The sequence below is a fragment of the Megalops cyprinoides genome, chromosome 17 (assembly GCF_013368585.1).
Source record: "Megalops cyprinoides isolate fMegCyp1 chromosome 17, fMegCyp1.pri, whole genome shotgun sequence".
In the NCBI taxonomy this organism is placed as follows: domain Eukaryota; kingdom Metazoa; phylum Chordata; class Actinopteri; order Elopiformes; family Megalopidae; genus Megalops; species Megalops cyprinoides.
In genome coordinates, this window is record NC_050599.1 from 25,135,916 (window position 1) to 25,157,412 (window position 21,497).

The 21,497-nt window shown below is 45.5% G+C and overlaps 1 protein-coding gene across 2 annotated transcripts in view; it reads right to left on the minus strand.

Moving 5' to 3' along the window:
- Positions 1–456: 456 nt before the first annotated feature.
- LOC118792716 (proline-rich membrane anchor 1-like) overlaps positions 457–21,497 on the minus strand; it is a 34,820-nt gene continuing 13,779 nt past the window's right edge. The window contains exons 3-4 of one of the 2 annotated variants that reach the window (XM_036550622.1): positions 14,304–14,430; positions 457–1,507 (exon numbers count right to left, since the gene is read on the minus strand). In XM_036550622.1, the coding sequence (XP_036406515.1) occupies positions 1,408–1,507; positions 14,304–14,430 (227 nt within the window). In that variant the 3' untranslated portion in view covers positions 457–1,407. Of the gene's footprint in view, positions 1,508–11,264; positions 11,425–14,303; positions 14,431–21,497 lie in introns of those variants that run through there. The other variant, XM_036550623.1, reaches the window with a different exon arrangement.

Here is a 21,497-nt window from a genome sequence, read left to right on the forward strand (position 1 = left end):
GCCTGTATTTATGTGTCTTGGTGTTCCTTTCATATTTATATATATCTATATATATATATATAAATGAGACAGATTAAGAACGGCAAGCAAATAAATAATAATGATAATGAAAATAACTATAGTGGTCATCATTATCTTCATCATCATCTGGGGTCTATTTTTGGCTATTCCCAGAAAGCATGCCACCTTACAAACTGACAGACCTGGGTAATCGATCACGCTGAAGCGATCTCAGAATGCGAGCTGTGAGCGCTTTGCGCTGCGGCAGACCGCCATGACGGCACTCCCGGCGGAGCCGCAGGGTGTGGGAGAAAGGCATACGCTGCTAAAAAGCCACACGCGCGCGCGTGAGTCTCACGACTCCTTTCCAGAGCCAAGCAAGCGCTCTAAATTTCATTAGTGCAGGCATCTGCGATCTACGGACAGTGGGCTGGGCATAGGCAGGGATGTCTATGTACATATGTACAGGAAACAAGGACCGGCCGAGACTGAACAGTACAAAAGTGCAAAAAGCGTCCTGGCGACAGCTGGAAGAGAGGATGCGTTTGTATGAATGCGAGAATAGTAACGAACATTATTCATCCAGCCGTGCATTGTCATGGCAGTTTCAACGGTGGCCCAGGTTTGAAATACAACAGTCATTAAACACCAAGGTGTTACACTGGACATCGAAAGGACCTCTGCACTCCCAGCTATGCGTAAACCTTTTTTGCACACGATCTTGTTCCCTTTTGAAATTGCATAGTCCTCATTTCCTTACTGTCAGGGTGTTCGTTTGTTTTGTCACCTATTATTCACTTATTTATGTATTCATATTTTTGGTTGCCAGGTTTAGGAGGTAATCCTCGTTATTACTTCGCTGCGATCTCGGAAAGCGAAGCCCGAGCAGACCGCTCACCGCTTGCTTCCACGCGGCAAACGTCGCAGGCAAGGCGGGAAGACAGGCATGGCACGAAACCTACAGAAAGCAGTGCAGAGACAGACAAGAGGGATCCAAACAAGCGAGAAAGCGCACACTCTTTTTTTTGCAGCCATGATCTATTGTTCGTGTCCGCTGAAGTGTCTCGGCAAAGTCACATGGGCTGGCCAGCCTCTTTCTCTGTGCTGGCAGCTGTCAGCACGTCCCCAGCTGACTCCTTGCTCAGAATGGTGATGCCTGGCCTGCATATAAACTGTGGACTGTTGGACTGTCTTTCTCCAATATATTCTGGAGATTTAGATACAGTACCATACATGCCTCTTTCTTTTTCTGTTTGCCTAATCCTCCTTTTTGTTTTCCAAGAGCATTAATTCACAGGTGCATTGATGGTTCAGAACTCCTCATTCCCCATTCCCCCACTGTGTTGGGAAGAGGGGTGTTGCTTAGTTAACAGGAGAGGCGTGTTCCTCTTCCTGGTCATGGACCTCCTACACTCCAGTGTTGTTGGTGTCCACCAACTTCTTGCTGCGGGAGCTCATGGCGTACTCCCTCCGGCTCGTCCCATTCTCCTCCTTCCGCAGTGGTTTCCTGCAACATGCGACATATCAGGTACACTGAAGCATACAGCACAGCATTTCAGCATATTCCATCAAACCCCATTTCAGTACACTGAAACATACAACATTTCAGCACATTCCATCATACAGCATTTAAGTACACTGAGAATATGCTTCAGCATATTCCATTACACAGAATTTCATAATACTCCAACATGCCACATTCCAGCATACTGAAACACAAAGTATTTCGGCACACTGCAATATACAGCATTTCAGTATACAGCAACAGACGGTATGGATGGATCAGATGTGAGAGCCTGGGGTTTGTCCTCACAGTCAATTGACAGTCATCCTAATATTGCACATTAGAGAACCTGCATTCACAGCCATTTGGAACAGGCAGCTAAATGTTTCCTGGAAGTGTGGGTAGCAGCAAAACGTAGTGAGGTGGTTGCGTGGCATGGGCACCAGAGGTTTGCAGGTTTAAATCCCACAAGGGTATGACATTCTGGAGCAAAGCACTCAACTTCAACCGCTTCAGTAAATATCCTGCTCTGTTAATGGGGCAGATTTAAAAAGGGAACCATGATAATCACCCCAGATATAAGCATCCTTTTAGCAAAGTAGCATCTAGGCAATCCCTACACAACTTGCTGACTTGGCAGCTATGAAAAGACATTAGGGTGAACCCTTTTCTCAAACAAGGCTCTGAGGGTCCACAAGTATAATGATTGTAAGACACAGTGCCATTCACTCCAAACTCACCATTCACTCCAAAGTTCTGTCTGCTAATGCACCGGAAATCCTAAACATCACTGACATTTTGACAAAAATAAGTCATAAAGAACTTCCGCATACGTCAACACCATGGAGAATCAAAGCAGCGGACCACAGAAGACAAAGGTACAAAGGACAGGGCCCTGAACGGCTTCTACGGGTTTGCCCACGGTGCACCTCACCCGCAGAGAGAAGGCGAACGCCGCGTGCAGGGTCCTCAGCACTGCGACCTTCATTCCCTCCCGCCATGCTGGAACAGCGCGGGCTGCGGCTTTTAAAAGGAGGTGATGAAAGGTGACGTGTCGCACGGCACTCTGGGCTCAGCGGGGGCCGCACCGCACTGTGCGTCTTCCATCCGTTTACATAACATTCCTTCCTTTGAAGGGAGAGTCACACCACGCCTCAGCAGACAACGGCTTACTTTAACAGGAGATTTTTTTTATAGAGACTGTGTTTTATATATAGCGGTGGCTGGCAAGCTATAAATAGAGCGGGCTGACATTCCACCTTTATTTTCATTGCACAATGAACAAGTGTGGCAGTTTAGAATAAGGATCAACCCATTAGTGATGGTGTTACATTTGCTCACAGCTTGAGTTGTTACTGTAAAAATACTGAGTTAATCTTAAATCCAACCAAATAAGATCATGTTTAGAAACATTCCAAAAATCCAAGTACAATTTTATTGTAATTGTATTGTCCTAAGACCCAGGCCTCCATCACAAATAGTGGTGATTTTCATAAGATAAGATGAGATAAGATAAGATAATACTTTATTAATCCAGTATTGCTTTGCCAATAGTCAAGCATGTGGGGAACAGAGGTACACAACACAAAACAGTAGGACAATACAAAATGCAACTGCACCATTAAAATAACAAGTTGCAAAATTTCAGTAAGTGAGCTTACTACTACTCTGGGACCTCCACTAGAGAACCCAGCCCTGCTCCCGGGATGGCACCAACCCTCCTAAGGAGCTTGTTGATTCTATTGGCATCAGCTGTCCTAACGCTGCTGCCCCAGCACCCCACAGCAGAAAAGATGGCACTGGCCACCACAGTCTGGTAGAAAATCTGAATCATTTTCCTGCAGGCATTAAAGGAGTGGAGCCATCTAAAGGCTTGGTGTTTCTGGGCCAGTCCAGCTTGTTGTCCAGACAGACACCAAGGTATTTGTACTCCTCCACTTCCTCCATGTTCACCCCATGGATAGAGACAGGGATCAGGGGTGATCTCCATCTCCTGAAGTCCACCACAAACTCCTTTGTTTTTTTGTGTTGAGCTGAAGGTGACTCAGCCCACACCACTCTGGGATGTTGTCCACCACACTCCTGTACTCTGCTTGCTCACCTCCACAATTACAGAGTCATCTGAGAACTTCTGTAGGCGGCAGCTTCCAGAGTCGTAGCAAAGGTCAGAAGTGTAAAGGGTGAACAGGAAGGGCGCTAGGACTGTACCCTGTGGGGCGCCTGCACTGCTGACCACTGTCTCTGACACACAGTTCTGAAGCTGCACATACTGCGGTCGATCAGCCAGGTGGTCCATAATCCAGAATACCAGGGGGGCATGGACTACCTGACTGGTCATAGAGATTAAACTGGTATATCTGACATTTCCAAAGGCCATTTCTTAGGTGTACCTCAGGGACTGGGGGCAGCAGCTAATCTCACAAATAGGATTCAACTAATTACCACTGGTGGCTGTTTTCTCAGTGCAAACACAGGCCATTCAACTCTGATTCTGTTTATTAGCCCCATGTCTTCCATCAGTGACATGGTACACTGTAAAGGTCAGTCAACTCTTTAGAGTCACAAAGATGCTTAAATCAAAAGAGTAATCCATTACAATCTTGGAAAGGCTTGGAGAGATTTGTGTTAAAGAAGCATTCCTTGCTGGCGAGCACTACACCATATAGGTCTATAAACTACTTACAGTCCAGTCTATCAGTAATCCACATGCCTAACTGTGACTTATGTTGTGTTACTCATTCACCCAAGGGAGGGCAGTGAGCAAATAACTCTTAGACACCCCAAAAGGTAACACCGACCACACTAAAGCTAAATCTCTCTGGAGCCTGGTCTTTACTGGCATTTTAGCTTTTGGAAACGGGTGATGGGGTGCCTGCTCGGGATTGCTGTGTGGGCAATGATCTGAATGCCTTGGGCAGAAATGTTGCTCCAGAGGTGCCATCTGTCAGGGGAAGCAGTCAGCACAGCACCCTAAGGAGGCGTCCCCTGGCGTGATTTACACTCGGCCGGCATCTTGTCTCAGCTGATTTCCCCAGGGAGCAGAATGAGGGAGTGAGAGAGAGGAGAACAGGGAGGGAGAGGGGGTGGAAGAATAGAGAAAGAGAGAAGGAGAGAGAAGAAGAGTGAGGGAGAAAGATGGAGAGAGGTTGAGAGAGAGAGAGGGAGGGAGAGGACAGATGAGGACAAGAGTGAGAGAGGGAGGATGAGGGAGAGAAGGTGAAAGAGGAGTAAAGGGAAGCATAAAGAGAAATGAATGAAAAGAGAGAAAGAGTGATGGGAAGGTAGGGAAGATATGAGCCTCTTCGTGATTAAAGATTCCTGACTTCAATCACACATTGATTATGCACATAAACAACTATATAAACACATACACACACACATGCATACACACACACGCAACACACACACACACACACAAGTGCGCATACACACACATGCGCATAGACACACACACACACACAGACACACACACACGCATACACACACATAAAATTTAATTTATTTTAATGAATCTAATGAATTTTAAATGTATATAAATTAATATAAGATTGAGATAAGATAAGGTACTGTACAAGGTTAAGGTAGAAAACTATTTGTGGATCATATAACACCTCTCCCTTAGAGCTGGGCTTTCCTTCTATATTGGAGAAATCAGATGGCTCCACAGTCCAACAGGTAGCTATAGACCAATGATAAACACGCTTCATTTTTAAACAACACCATTGCATATGGTCACATCCCTCCACCTGCCACTCCTTCTCTTCTAGTGAAGGGGATCACCCCCAAGGTTGGTGGCAAACTAAAGCCCCATGGCGGGGGCAACTGGGAACCAGGAAGCCGTACAGAGTGCTGCCTACTGAATTTGTACCCAGGGAGATTAAGGTTCAAATCCTGGGTGATGCACTGTCCCTGAGAAAGGTGCTTAACCAAATGTCAAGCTATAAAGCATGATTTAAAAATAAGTGATGCATAGTATGTTAAGAGTCAGTATGATGAGAAGTTCTGCTAATGGAATTCAGCTGGGGCTGGGAACTGTCCTTAAGGAAGAGCAGAACAGGTCTTAAAGCCAGCTGCAGTGGTTCCTGTGCCGCTAGCCCCTTCTGATCCTCCCCAATTCCTCATTCATAGGTAAAAGCTGTTGATGGTACATATGTTTTTGCCTTGATCATTCTACATTTGTAGCCATTTACTTTTTTCAGAACAAATACTAGTCTGGCTCTAATGATGTGGGTCAGTCAATTCCTGCAGATCTGGGCTTGTAATGGTTATTATGTTTTTTACCTCTGCTGCATGCGTCTTGGGTGGTCACGATTTTGTTCCACACAAAATAGAATGAACAAAGCAAATCATTTCCTGCAATGTTGACACATTGATGTGGCATCTTTGGCCCAGAACCCCTCCCTCAGCCCCTGACGGACAGCGGCACCTGAGCTGGCCCCGCCCTCTGTGGAAACAGACTGGAGTGCCACCGCTGCCAAGACTCCCTGCGCAAGCAGAGGTTCCTATTGGACAGAGGGCCAGAACCTCTAATAAACATGATGCTGACTCAGAAATAAATACTCAGAGGGCTTAGGTAAAAAAGCAGCTGTTTATAAGCAGGACTATCTCTTGGCGCAGATGACAATAAACAGTGACACTCACACAAAAAGCGGAGGGATTCAGGAACATTTGTAAACGCTGGAGGCTCTGCGCGATGATTAAACACCTAAAAGATCTTTGCGGTAAAGAGATCTGCCCCAAAACATAATACGCTTGAACTTTATCTGCCAAGTCCCAGAATGCATTACTCCAACACGACAAGCCTAAAAACACAGATTTACATAGTGGTGTGAATGGTTCTAATTCCTGATAGGGCTGAAAAGCAGAGGACCCCTGACCGTGAGAGGAGCTGTTTATTTAACTGGATGACCCCTGCCCTGGTTCCCTGCAACTCAATCACACCCGCACTGCCAAGCTGGGCCCCTCTGCTGGGAAACGCTGCATTTACATCCTGTGCAGATCTGTTCTGCTTGGGCTTGTAATATTAGACGAATCCTGAGGTGATTTATAAATCTGTTCCGTATGGAAATCGGCTGATACAGCTCAGAGAGAGGAGGAACAATCCAGATGAATAAAAGATCAGTGAGAATTTGCACATAAGGAGGAAGAAAAACAGAAAAAAGTCATTCACAATCTCATATACACACACATATGGCTCTTCAATGCAAGTAATTCTGCAATACACATGTGCATTTAAATGCATTAAAGTTAATGAATTCAACACATAATATGTTTTTATGAAGTACCATTGCTGCTGGAATGTTGGAATATCAGCAAAACATACAGCATGATTCAGAGCATAATTTAACAGTGACAGTTGTTTCTTGTTGGTTATGTCAGTATGCTCTATATCAGCCTCTCTTCTGAGTTTCGTCTGGTCTCTTTTCTACTGAAGGTTATCATTGTTCAGTTATTTCCTGTTATTCTGAGAGTATATCATGCATTGGTGGGATGTGAATCTCTCCTGTAGAAAAATAATAATGGAAGTTTTGGTCTTCCTCACTTTCAGCTGGGGCACCGAGACTCAAATCTGTTGGTCTGTTGGTCACCAACCAAAGGACACCAAAGACTGTCAGAAGTGCATGAAAGAAACTGCACCAAAAACGTCAGCCATGATGCAATTCCCAGAAAAGAGCTCAGGATTCCTGGCAAGTAAACAGGAAGTGAGACGCGCTGTTTAGAAGAAACTGCTTGACCACCTGTGGGAGAATATGAGCTGTTGTTGACTGTTGTTGACCCTGGTGACGGTTGATAGCTGGGGGGGGGGGGGGGGGGGGGGCGGTTGGATGTTTTGGGTGCGTACAGCACTGTAGCACCTGCAGTGACAAAAACAGAAGTGAAAAGAGCTTGAGCCGAGCAGACCCACGGCCACACAGGGGCCTGAGCAGCGCTTTTCTTACGTCCGCTCCCAACTCAGAGCCAAAGTCAAGCCGTCTGCGGTCCTGCGTGTACCGCCTTGAACTGTGTCATGCGTGCACGGTCCCCCTCGTGCTGTCTTTCATTCAGAAGCAGAGGCCCAAAATAACCCGCCAGCTCCATCAGACCGGCAAACACATGGGAGGTCCTGGTGCTCCTTGCTCCCCCGCCCCCCCTTCCCGCTCAAACCGAACCTTCAATAATAGATGGTGGTGCAAGCATGTCAGGTGGCTACGCTACTCTTTGCAGGTAGGGATCAATAATTCATACCCTGGCTCTGTAGTTGTGTGTCTCCATTTGAAACTTGGAAGAATATGCTGAGATTGCTTTAGGTATGCTTCAAGACAATTCGCTTCAGGAACAGCAAACTTAGCTTAAACAGCCTTCAATCAATTGAAGCCAAACACCGTATAAGCAAATAACATCTCAGGGAAATGTTTACAGGGTTTTATAAGACCTGGCCTGGTATTATGGACTAGAGCCTTTATTTCTGTGAACACAAGAACAGGTCATTCATGCCTGGCACATCATTTCAGCAGCAGCTCAGCCATAATAACAATGATTCCATCAAGGTCAGTTAGAGCGGCTCCACCGTTTATCAAATCGATGCTGTCTGCCTTATCTCTCTGCCGCCACAACAAACAAGCCGAGAGAGATAGCAAGCCCCCGCTAACGAGAGCTGTACCAATAATGCTCTGCGTGGCACACTTCGTCCACGACGCTCCCTCTCCCATTATTCAGGCTGGAAGCTAATGGCTGCTTTCCTAACATGCTATTTCTGCTCATATTACTTCACTGCGATGACAGAGGCCCGGATGAGGACGCCCCCCAATGCTCCGCATCTCCGCGTCTCAGACAGATGACTAACGGAAAAGACTATCTAAATGAAAATTGCTGCAGACACAGTTATCGGGATGCCAGACCCATGAGAGAGTACCCCCCCTCCCCCTTCCTTCCGGCATCTCAGCTGCAGTCTCTCTAGGGATGGCCAGTTTTATTTTCACAGGGAAAACCCATTCCCAAAGTGTTGCACAGCTATATTTAACTCCAGTTTTGTTTTCCCCACTGGCAAACCAATGCCCAATGCTGCTGGCTGGTGTTGACAAACACTATAGGCCTACTATGTGACTGAGTGGGGTGTAAAACAATAGCCTTTTAAGATGGTTTATAGCATGATGAATGTGTAAATAAAAACCTCTTGCTGTTGGTTCAATTGCGTTGATGATATCACAATGGTCGCTATTACCACTGGATCATGTGCGCTGATAATGTCACAATTGTCCCTTCTTCCACTGGATCATGCGTGCTAATGATGTGACATTGTGTAATATTTATTAAACAGTACCTTCGTGAGAGAGAACAATGCTTTTAGGGAGTAGCTGCCCTGAAGCCTGACTCTTAACTTCACTACCCATGGATTGACTGGAACTAAGGCAGCCGTGGGCTGTGGCTTTAGGTCAGCGGGAGAAAGCAAGAAGTTACAGTGTTGCCAGAGAGACATATTTCAGAAAGACAGATGTGACACTATGCTGAAAGCACACATCAATACACTCCACACAAAAGATATGCACTGCCTGTTTGGCATCTTTAAGTCATCAGAGACCTATACATGGAGAAACATATTTGACGTTTGGCCTTATGTCTTTGGTAGCAAACTATATTTTGCCAATTACCCCCATTTCTTGAAATTCTGAAATGCATGGCTATATATACACCATGCTGTTTGCAGTCTTCTGCATTAACCAGGATACACCTGTGCAGAATTTTACTTAAAAATCATCTGTACTTTACTCTACAATTACAATTTAACAGATACAGTACACTTGGAGATTTAAATAAAGTTTTCTGGGAAAAGTTTTCACAGTGTGACGTAATAGACACTCACCAGTCTGGTCCATAAATGTTGTGTTTGGTTTGTCTGTCCTACCAAACACACTCCCTGGATTTAATTTAGCACATTGAATTGGAGCCTTTTAAGACTGACAAGCAAAGGGGATTCAGATTTTTGATTCAAATGTGACTCCAGTTCACCAGGAAAGTTATTTTAGGGCAAGCAGCTGACAGTAACTATTCAAGACAGCATCTAAATCACTGCGTGTTCAGCACTCAGTAAGAGGCAACTATAGCTATATTCAAGTTACATTTAGGAACAAAGCCAAGAGAAAGCAAGGCAGTGATATAGCCAGGATTACTTTGAAGCCGACCCTTGTAAACACAGCCAAATTTTTGGCTTTGCGTTTTCATTATTAGTATCTATTAAATCAGTGAAAAATCTCTCTCCTCACATTGCTCTGGGTTCATTAATTTTTTTTAAACATCCGGCTCCAGTATAAAATCAACTTCAGTTTTTTGCATGACTCAGTTTTATGACAGAAGCCTCACTGGAAGTACCTAACTCACCCCCATACATTTAACAAAGAGATCATAAAGCAGTGAAATAAAAAGAAAGAAAAAGAGTCCACTGTGAACGCTAGGACTCATTTCTTTCACACGGGTTATTGAGTCTTGCCTGATAAAAGTTTATGCAGATGTCAAAAATGGGAGTGAAGAAAGTAATTAAATGTGCTTGTAAGTTTGGTTGGTTGAGCTTTTTCATTAGTGAGGCAATCGCAGCCATCTGGGATTCTATGTCTTTGTTTATGCTTGTGTGTGTGTGTGTGTGTGTGTGTGTATACTTACTGCTGCAAAATACAGATTTTATAAAACATCACAGTCCAGACAGGACAGACAAAGCCAGCTTAAATCAAATGCCTCCATCACTACCAAGCTGTTATCCTAGAACACCTACTCTATGAAGTGTATTTAAGAAAGTACTACATAAAGTGTTCTTCCTCGTTGTGTAAAGGACAGCAGATGCTATTCACAAACACTATTAATGGAGGTTAATACACCTGACACTATGTTGTGACCTGATGCTCAGTTCAGCCTGTGCTAAAAGCCTTTAAAAAAAGCCTTTGTGGAGGGAGCGGTCGCATGCTCCTGAACCAGCTTGGCTGAAATGTGCACCTCCCCACTGATGTCTCCCACCGGATACACATTGCAGCCTGCCTTAAAACACTAAATAAATCTGCTCTGAGCCCCGCAAATGGAGAGGGGCTATATATAGCGTTTTTATAGCCTATAATAGAACAAAAGGAGCAGGGAGCCTGGGACTTAGTGTCAACAGTGACTGCAGAGCTCCTCTGAGCATCTGGACTCTTTTCTCTTCGTAGTTTCTGTCATTTCATCCTAAAGGTTTCCGCACCTAATGAAGGGTTACATGGGTGAGAGGCAGTTTCTGGATATATGCAATGCGTTCAGGAGTGAGATGCATTCAGGGGTGCGAGGTTTACGTATTCAGTACATTCAGGGGTTAGAGACATTTTCTTGACACATCCAATACATTGAGTGGTGAGAGATTTATATATTCGGTGTATTTAGGGGTGAGAGCTGCACGCATTCAGTACTTTCAGGTTATCTATTCAGTACATTCAGGGTAAGAGGCCTTTTCTGGGTGCAAGCAGTACATTCAGGGGTGAGAGATGTGTATTCAGTACACTGAGGAGTGAGAGATGTTTTCTGGTCATATTTCTGATGCTGGTGGGCAGCTAAGAGAGACTAAAAAGTAAGATGCTTCAAGCCCAGTGTTTCACAGATTCTTTTATTTGTGACCAAACCTTTGCCATCTCAGGATTCCTCTTCCCACACCACCACAGGTTCTACTTATTGGGTGTGCCGATACAACTCAGACAGTGTAGATGGTACCTCTTATAGTAATTTTAATCTAATAAGTTACTTTATTTCCACGATTACACACATATTGCACGCTCCTTTGAATCCAGTATGAAATAATGCCATAATTCCTGCCACAATTCCTGCCAGACGTGCTATCTGCCTTATGTCATCTTTGCATTCAGTCAATGAGATGACAGGTCTCACATACAGTGTTTGCCCAGTTTGCTAGTTGTCATGTACACCTTGGACCACTGAGAGAGAAAGAGGGAGAGAGAGAGAGAGGAAAAAGAAATAAATAGACAAGATGGGGGTGGGGGGGGGGGGATACCATGACAAAGTATTTTACTCATTGTGCCATATATCCCTCAACTGTAATTCTGCTGTGGCAATATTGCATTTAAAAGTCAAGTAAACTGCACAATTTGACTCTTCATTCTTGAGAAACACAAAGAGACAGAGAGAGAGGGAGTGAAATGTCTGGCCTGAGTAACTGTGGGCACAGGAAACTCTCATGTGCGCAGTGCCTGGCTGCAGCAAAGAGAAGCCCGTGCTGGATTTACAGCCTCTCCCCCGGGCTCCGACAAAAAGCTGCAAACGCAAATCTGCCTGAGAAGTGTGCTCACCTAAAAGGCTGGCGCCGCAGTGGAAGACGTACGGCTGTGAAATTAATTACTGCTTTCATCCCCGGACCGCCCCGGCTGCTGTCTCTCCCCAGTGTGCTGCACTGCCATAATCTAACCAACGCTCCGTGGGGGGCCCTGCAGTCCCAGGATCCTCTCCTCCCTCTTTAATGACTGCACAAATGAGTGACTTCAGCTGTCTGGGGAGATTTGGGATTTTTACCCCCATTTTGGTAGCTTTTCAGCTGTCCCCGGCCCCCCCTCGCCTGACAGCACATCGGTATTACCTAACCGCTGAACGCGGTTTTGGACCGATGCACAATGTGATCGGATAGCCTCACGCTTAACCTCACAAAGCACCGGAGACGAAGCCGCCGTGGGTCTGATGCACTCGTGCTTTCTGCTTCTGCAGGGGCGAGGATGGGAGTGCGGACGTGCGTGAATGCTCACATCCCCGGAGTGGATCTAAGGCAATATTCTGTTTTAAGGATTTTTCAACCTGTGACAAAACGCAGAACGCATCACAACCATGATTGACAAACAATTGATCCTTTCACATCCAGACAGCATTTCTACTCTAGTTTGATTTCAGGCATGGTACATTCTTCTAACATGCAGGCAGGTGGTTTAAAAGAATTATTCCATCCATTGAAATCACACATGGGTGTGGGCTTGGCACATTGCATCCAATCAAGTTGCCAGTCATTAGTAGTAACCAATCAATTCCTGGGTGGGTAAACTGGGCGTGACCATGAACCTGACCCTGCCCAGCTTGCCCTGCCTGCAGCTTCAGGACACGACCCTGGCTCGCATGCATAAAAGATGCCGCGACCGAACGGCTGCGCAAATTAATTCATAAATAATAACGTGGGTTTGGGACTATGACGGCCCAGCTCACAGCATATTCTAGGCTGTGCTGCTGTGAAAAGAAGCTCACCCCCACCCCACCACCCCCCATGACTCCAATACAGCTGCCCATGACGTCTGTTACATGTGTTGACCTCTTCCTTTGTAGAGAGCAGAACACTAGGAGAACCATTCATACAGCTTCATGACATAGAGGAGTATAATGCACCACCTCTTGCTAACATGCCCACTAGCAACCAAATGTTCATAGTATGAGTGTGGTGTGGCAGTTGAGAGAATGAAATATTTTTCATTATATTGTTTCCTTGAGCAGGGCGATTTACCTTAGTCACATTGGTGAATATCCAGCTGTATGGATGAACAAAATTTTACCCATAAGGTGCTGTATGTGGATAGTGGATAATGGTGTCTGCTATGCACAAATGAAAGTAAAATAAAATAAAGTGTGCTTAAAACTCAGCACATATTCAAAGACCAGTCATGACCCACTTTTGATGAGGTTGTGCAGAGCTTTGCTGAGCCGATAAAAGAGAAGCCAGGTGGACAGATCTGATTGTTCACACATGGCCAAACCATACTTTCATCTCCTTTCCTCAGGCTGCGGTGGCATAAACATATTACTGAAATGGCCTGGTCCTGTAACAGGCCATCCTCATTGACACATTGATTCTCACACAGAGTAAACCCGAAGAGGAGTCCATGAGATTCATTGTTTCTTATAGGTCTTTAATTGAATTAAACTCCCTCACCTGTGTTACCGCAGTGGGGCTGCTTAGTGGTTAATGAGTTGTGATAATAACCAAAAAAGGCTACAGGATCACACTGCAGTTCTGGCACAGCTGTTGTGCTCTTGAGCTCTGTATCCAACCTGAACTGCTTCACTTGTAGCAATGACTAACATGTAACAACATAACCTTTGTTCATCATCCTCCCAAGGTGATGTGTTGGCCAATGAATAATCTTATGAAAAGCAATGTCCTTTGCATAGACTTTGCACACTGTGAGTTACATTTAGTCTAAACCGTACTGATGCACAGTGGCTGCAGTAAGATTGCATGTAGGAGATGTTTAGTAATGACCAAATTGTCAATTTTTAACAATTGTGTCATTTTTGTCAACTCATGTATTTTTTTGCAGATTTCACTGGAAGCTGTGCTCAGCTGTGGCGACTGCACCTTTTGTTCCCCTCTTCAGTTTCAATCTGCTGGATTCTAACGACGACCATGGAAACATATGATCTTTTTCTTTGGCATGGTTAGAGTTACAGCAGCTCTGCACTGAAGAAGAGAACATTTCAGACTATACTGTATCCATGTTTTGTTTGTTCTTTTTGCAGTGTCAGTACCCAAATCTGTCATTTCTGCCCACACTGCAGTGAACAACGTCACCCTGCCTTCCAAAATCAGCTCCACCTCCTTCCGCAGCCAGTCAGAATTTAGGGTTATCCTGGTCGCCTTATGAAAAGTGGAGCTCATACAAGTCACAACCCTGGGGTGCACTGGCTTTGAGTTGTAAGCTTGAACCAGGTGGGACGACAGAACTGCACCACATGTTCCACTGGAATTCAACACAACAGGGAGACCCTCCATGTCATGAGCGGGTCCTGCCATGAGGGGTGAGGGGTTAGGAGGGGCAAGGCCTACCTCTTTATGGCTTTGTAACAGATGAGGGCAGTTAAGAGGAGGAAGGCCACCGAAGCGCATCCCACCGTCCCCAGAACCACCGTATCCTTCCACCAGGGCTCCATCGGGGGCACGTTGGATTCTGAAACTGTGAGAAGAGAGACGTGTGATGGGGGGATTACAGTCCTACTGTTCACACATCCAACAGTGACAGTTTGTGGTGCAAAAAAAGTGGAATTTAAGAGCATTTAAATCTGTACATCAACCGAACAAACAAAACAAACAGAAGATCTGTAGAATGAGGAAAGACAACCTGTGCAAGTGATCTAGTCAGTTCTGCATTACAGTACTAATGCTAGTATCTTCACACAGTGTGACCCTGATCCCCTCCACACAACATCGAGAACTACACTGCAATCTTCATACGCCACGAGAGGGAAGGAAAAAAAAGAAATCGCCTACTCATGTATCATTTGTCTGAACAGTGTCAGGTCATTCATGAATGCATCTTCAGTAGCCTCTTATGATAAAGTAATACATCTTATAGTATAGTGTGGTACATATTTTAACGCATTACTTTACTGTATGGCTTGCTATTATTACCCATAAGGCGTTGCAGTAGGTGAAACTGAATGTATAGTGGAATGTTCGTTAGGATTTGTCCCATGGCTCAGCTTGAACAGAGCAGGTGCTGCTGTGACTATACATGACTTTCCTGTGGCTATTTAGGGTGTGCAAGATTGCTCTGTGGAGAGTCACCGGGAACATTCCAGCCCAGCCCAAGAGCTCCTTGGCCCGGACAGCAGAGATCTCTATCTCTTGACTGGCAACTATTGAAAACTCAAACGTTGCTTGCGTGCCCTCACCTGCCACCCCCCCGTGGGAGTCTCACTTAATGGAATCCATTTTCCCTTGCGAACGGCGGGTCAAGGTGGGTTTAACGAGAGGGGAAATGCACGCGTCAGAAACGAGAAGGTTCAAATGGCAGACTCCAGGTGTAACCATTCAGCAGTGTGTGGAAAGCCTGACCGGAAGGGGGAGTTCACCATAGAGTGCTGCTTATGGTGGTGTGGCCTTGCTGATCAAGGAGGGATCAGTTGGTGGCTTTTGGCCCTCAGTGGCAAAGACATGACAGGCGTAGGCAGTTTGTAAAGTTCTCAGAAATGTAAATATATGCAAATTAATGTTCTTGGAAAAAGAAGGTTAGAAGTGGGGTTTGTATTCAAACTGGTGAACTAACACTGCTTGCATTTACATGATGTGACAATGCGCTTCAACCATGTATGGTCTTCCTCATATATATCGCTTCACAAAATAATGTGCTAATTTGTAGATTGAATATAAATGCTGCCTTAGATGCTTTTTGCTTTATATCAACCTTGAACTGCAACCAAAGGGTCAACCCCACAACACCATTGTCTGTGAATCTCAAAGGGTGTGTGCAGTAGTTACTTTATACTATATTAAGTAAGATCTCTGATGGGTAAAGAAATGCCATGCTGGACTGAAACATTTCCCGCAACACTTAACCCCCCTAATGAGAACCACTTACAGCGTTTTGTTGAATAAATAATGTCCAAGTTCCATCCTAATCTCTGTCTCGACCTTGGGAGCCCAAAGATCCCCATGATAACGGATGACTTGGGATAGTAGGCTAAATCACACACTGTTGATTAAGTAGATACATTTACTCAGGGCATACTGTTATTCATGGCATTAAGCCTATTAACAAGCGCAATATGGGATAAAAATTTGGATTGAAATAAACCTGAATGAAATTAAGGCAGGTTGTCATTTATAAAGCTGTATCTAACACTAGATGCCAGAAAAACTCCCATGTTATTGGGCATACAATGTATCAAGGAACATTATTAAAATGAGGTGAACTGTAAAGCTGAGTTTTAACCGAACATGAAGCGAAATTTCACTTTGCTTTCCTCGCACGGGTTTGATCGCTTGCCTGAAAAATGAACAAGTGAATTTCGTGCCACGTCACAGTAAGCATTTTTGATTACACCAACGCTGCTAGCAAGTGACTGAAGAGATTTCTGGAAAGGGGGCATGGCTTCTAGCCCTACTTGAAGGAAATGTTCACTCGAGTTGAACATTTTTTTAAGCGAACGCTCATTTCGCAGTTTTGCCGCAGTTAACTCCGCCCCTTCGCCTCCTGCCATTGACTTTTCACGCGTTCACGTCACTCGTAAAATTTTGCGTCGTGTTCGGTTAAAACACACGTTTAGAGAACGGGGAAAGTGGAGAAGTGAAAGTTAAAAAGAGACTGGGCAGTTTTCACGTCAGGCTCACTCTGTCACATGTGTGTCAGAGGGAAACTAACTGCAAGCTCTGCTGGCACCATATGCACTGAGCTATTGAAATTCCCTAGAACCTTGCTGATTACAGTATGCTAATTGTACAATGCCATAACATTACTCAAGCCGAACAGCGCTCGATACTGAAATAATTACTTAGGAGGGCAATACATCAGCAACTGCTTTTCTCCCCGTCTTTTTTTTAATCATTGTGATTGATTCGAAAGTCAACATTTGCTTTTGCGGAATGGGAATTGATTGGAAGACTCAAACAAAAACCCTGTTGATAAATTTGAAAAAGGAAAAAAGGGGGGAAAAGTACACTGAAAGAAATTCTGGCTACTTTCCACAGAGGAAATGAGCAGAGGGGAAAGCAGGTTCAAGCACAACTGCCCACCAAAGGAAAGCAAAGATGGCTGCCTTGAAGAAGAGCAGTGACTAGCTAGCAAGTGGCTGCTATCTTCTGTGACGTGGATGGTGCCAAAGCAGCAGGCTCATTCTGGAATCCCTTTTCAGGTTGGTGACACCACCAACCTAAAAAAAAAAAAAAAAAAACAATGGCCATCTGTTTTTCTACAAAATTCCCAAATTCAAAATTGAGGTTTCCTAATACATACATTTGATATGAGAGTCCATGCCCTGAACTTCCACAGGCCTGAGAGGAATGCGGAATTTAAGGTTATCTGAGGTCCTTGTTTTCGGAAAGCTGACTCAGGGATGGCAGCCAAACTTGCTCCTATGCAGTCTTGTGCAATATAATTTGGGGAGTTCACGGCTCATCACTTTCATATTAGGACTCCACTGCTCCATAGTTTCTTCTGTAAAATGAAATTCCTGCGGAACAACATTCACCTGTTAGCAGAGCCAAAATTAATTACTCCACAATATATCTGAAAACAACAAATGGTGCATCTGCAAATTCAGCAGATCTTTGAAACTGCTGCATTTTATTTGGTAGACACAGCTGTGTGGAGGACATTTTGTATTTTTGTCATTATGCATAAGGAGACTAAAATGCATCGCATATTTTATCCTTTTAGTCTCGTCTCTCTATTTCAGTAATGGTGCTCTACGTGAAACACATTCTTTAAGTTCATTTGCGTTGCTGGATTTCACACATGACCTGTGTGCTTTTGAAAGCCGGATGACACCCCAGCCCTCTGCCAGCTATGTTCCAAATTCAGTGCTTCTCATCTTTCTGATCTTCACTGGACAGCTTTGTATACTCCAGTCCTGAGTTTGTCATTGACAGACAATCTTTGTCTATAGGTTATGCATCGGATGCCACACCTTGACAATCAACTTTCAAGCTATTTCACTCCACGTTTCTTCCTTCTTTATGCAGTAACACAAGTCTAAAGTGGTCTTCGTATACATATTAGTGGACACATACACATGCAAATATCTTAACTTCAGAATGGTTCCATGACCTTTGCACAATGGTGCAGCTTTCCTGACAAAGGAATGCAACAGTTTGACTCCCATAGTGTTTTGCAAAGCAACTATGTAACTTGAAGTGAACATGGCCTGAAAGAAAGAGCAAGGATACCACAGCAATGAAATACTGCGCTCTATAGCAGTTATTTGGCCTTGACGACATTATTAAAATAAGCAAGCCTATTTCATGAGCAGAACCGAGGGTGATACTGTGTATAGGAATATTACACCTGAGAAGCCTACGGGAGTTGCTTATGCTGCCGCTGCAGTTGCTGGGACATCATAGAGTCCTTCATCAATGCGGGTCCCTGTCTGTCTGTCTGCTCTGAATCGCGTACGATGTGGCGAGAAAGTGCGCAGGGGCCGGCGGAGCTCGGGGCGTTGCGGCATGCTTAGGCAGAGCTGTCACCGCCCATCTTGTCCTGCGCAAAGCAAAAGTACAAACACGTACACAAAAAGGCCCCTGTCGGCCTGATTCGAGAGCGCAGAGAACACGTTTTCATCTCCAGTGACTGGCGCATATGTTATCTCTGCATATCCTGCAGCGGGGAAAGAGAGGGCCGCATAATCTTTAATAACGAGGGCGGCTGGCCCCCTGGCCTTGACGTGAGACAAGTTCCTGCCGTGTCCTTAGAAGACCGCCCAGCCTTAGCTGCCCCCCCTTCCCCCCCAGCCCCCGTCTCCGCCTAAAACGCGGCCAATCACGAGGCGGCTCCTTCGGGGATGAGCTGCGTCTGGCTCGGATGAGCGTGGTAATGGGGCCATGGCGCTCACCCGGGGAGGGAACGTGCCGGCAAGAGGGGGGGAGATACGCCGACACCGACGGCGGCTGACCGTGTCACTTCCTGTTTGTATGAGTGCTAGGGCCATTGGCGCAATGGGGTCGCAGTAATGAGGCATGAATTTTTTGCTGTTCAGGTGCCAAATTTCAAGCATAGAGTTGCTAAACATGACTCCATTCAGGCCATAAAGCACACCAGAGGGGCTCCTGTTTGGTGCATTATTGATAGAAACAGGAAGGAAAGATTTGACCCCTGGCATCATGCAGACAGTGACAAGGGACAGTGTAAGCAGTGGTAGTGTTTAGAGTAGTGGTTAGAGGACTGAACTGGAAGAGCTGTGGGTTTCACCCCCAGGAGAGGCACTGTTGTTGTATCCTTGAGCATGGACCTTAACCTGATGTGCTCTGGGGTCAGCTACAAATCTATAGCATGTTGCTATAACAATGAGGGTCTGCTAAGAAAACTAAATAATGCAAAAACAGGGTTTGGCCAGCTCCTTGAATACCCAAGTATGCAAAATACAATAATATATTCTAATATAAGGAATACAATTTGCCGTATTATATATCTGTGCATCTATTACTTTTTCCTTAGGGCACTTCCCAGGAAATGCATGTTGGGATAGGAAAGGCCTTTCTTCCTTTTCATCTGAAGCACTAAATCGAGGCCAGACCACTGACCTCACCAATCAAGCTGGGGATATTAGATTAGGCTATTTTTGTACCTGCACTGAACAATAATGCAATTATTAGTCTCTGGATTGTACAGCCAAACTGAGAGGACTGATTGCAGGCAGGAGATAAAAACAAACAGCTGACAGAAATAATGCCTATTACAAACAGAAAGAAGAACCTAAGTCATCCCTAATTCAGCCTCATACTACAGCCTTGGAGCACTTGCTACATTTTGTAGGGGTCATATGGCAGACTGCATTTTCTCAGGCACTTTTTAGGTGTATTCTGCACCTCTCCCTAAGAGCAAGGAGGGTAAAAAAGGAGGATATTCATTTCTGATTTCATTTTATTTAATATTTTCTGAGGCTAGCTATTTTCTCTTACAGCGTCTGCGCATCTTGGATGAGAATGTTACTTTATTAGGCATTTTAAAAAGCCAAAGAGCAATGGTCTGTGTAGCACTGTGGACAGTGTGATTAGAGAAGGGACAAAAAGAAAAAACAGCTGACTGACTGCTTGAATGACCAAAAGCTGTCAGCAGCACTATAGGGATGGGTGTGGTGGGAAACACTGGGGTAGCCATGGCAGCCTCTGGGAGTAGGTGTGGCTAGGAGTGGCAAGGATGGCAGCATTGTTATTTCTGGAATTGCGAAGGGGCGTGTGTGTATGTGCGTGACTGAATGTATGTGTGTGTGTGTGTGTGTGTGTGTGTGTGTGTGTGTATCTGTGAGTGTATTGGGCGGGGGGGGCGCTGTGCTGGGGGGCTGGGGGGCGCTGTGCTGGCCCAACAGAAGACAATACCCACCCGTGCTGAAGCGCGCTTTGGTCTGCCTGCCACCACGCCACCCTCAGGCCGCGAAAGCGCCGAAACCCTCTAAAACGTGGGCCCGTGTGGGAGGCTCATCCAGGCGCTCGCCGATGCGTGGAGAAGCAGGGGTCAGCGCACAGCCCCCGGCGGGGCGCGCCGCCTCCCCCACCCCGCGCGCTGGCCGCGCTCCAAACGGAGGACGCTCGCCCCGCGGCCCGTGCCCTCTCGAGTGTGGACCGCTGGTGTATGTGTGTGCGTGCTCTGCAGCAGGGGCGGCATACGGTGTGCGATTCAGAGAAGCACTCCGACATCATCCGAAAGTGCCGGGGGGAGGTTGCATCATCAGCCAGCGCCGGGAAGTGGCTTCAGAGAGTGAGTGCTGTAACTTGAGTTAGTAAATGGCAAAGCAAGCCACCCTCATAAATAACATAGCCAATCAAGGTCGGCTTCCTTTAAACACCTTAAAGCAGGCATTTCTTGAATCCAAAACATAACCAAAAACAAATGGATAACAAAGGAAATTTTTCTGCAGTTGGTGGAAGACATAGCTATCAAGCTGGGCACTGTAGCCTGGCGACTGTAGGCGTATGAGTAATGGTGGGGTCAGTAGCCAGCTACTGGTCTGTGCTCTAAACATAACAGCAGGCACCCTGCAGCCGGCAAATCATAAAGTGCACAGCCCTGCTGAAAATGCTTCCTGCACATGCACACACAACCACACATATCGATACAGCCTTTCTTAGAAGGAAACATCTCAAGAAGGCTTGAAACTGCAAATAACCACTGCCAATTTAAGCACTCCTGGGAGCACGCCGCAGGGTGTAATTCTGCCATTTGGGGCGTGGCCACCGCCAGAAGAGAGAAGCACCAGGGGGAAAACACTTTCATTCTGAAGAACAGCACCTCAACTGTTTCATTATCCAATAAACCAACTGCTGAGCAGCGGTAGCGGAGACCGAACTGAGGGAAAAGAAGAACAATTCCACCTCTGACTATGGCAGTCAACAACAGGAGCTGAAAGCTCAGTAAATATCCATGCAAGTAGAACCTGGTCTAAAATTATCTAAAGAATACCCATATAATTATCTTTTAACACGCACATTCAAATTACAGGTTGAGATGCAGTGTTGAGCTTTCTAGGAATAGCACATAAGCTAGAAAACTAACTCCAGTTAAGGCATTTTGGTGGATGCACCAACCAAACA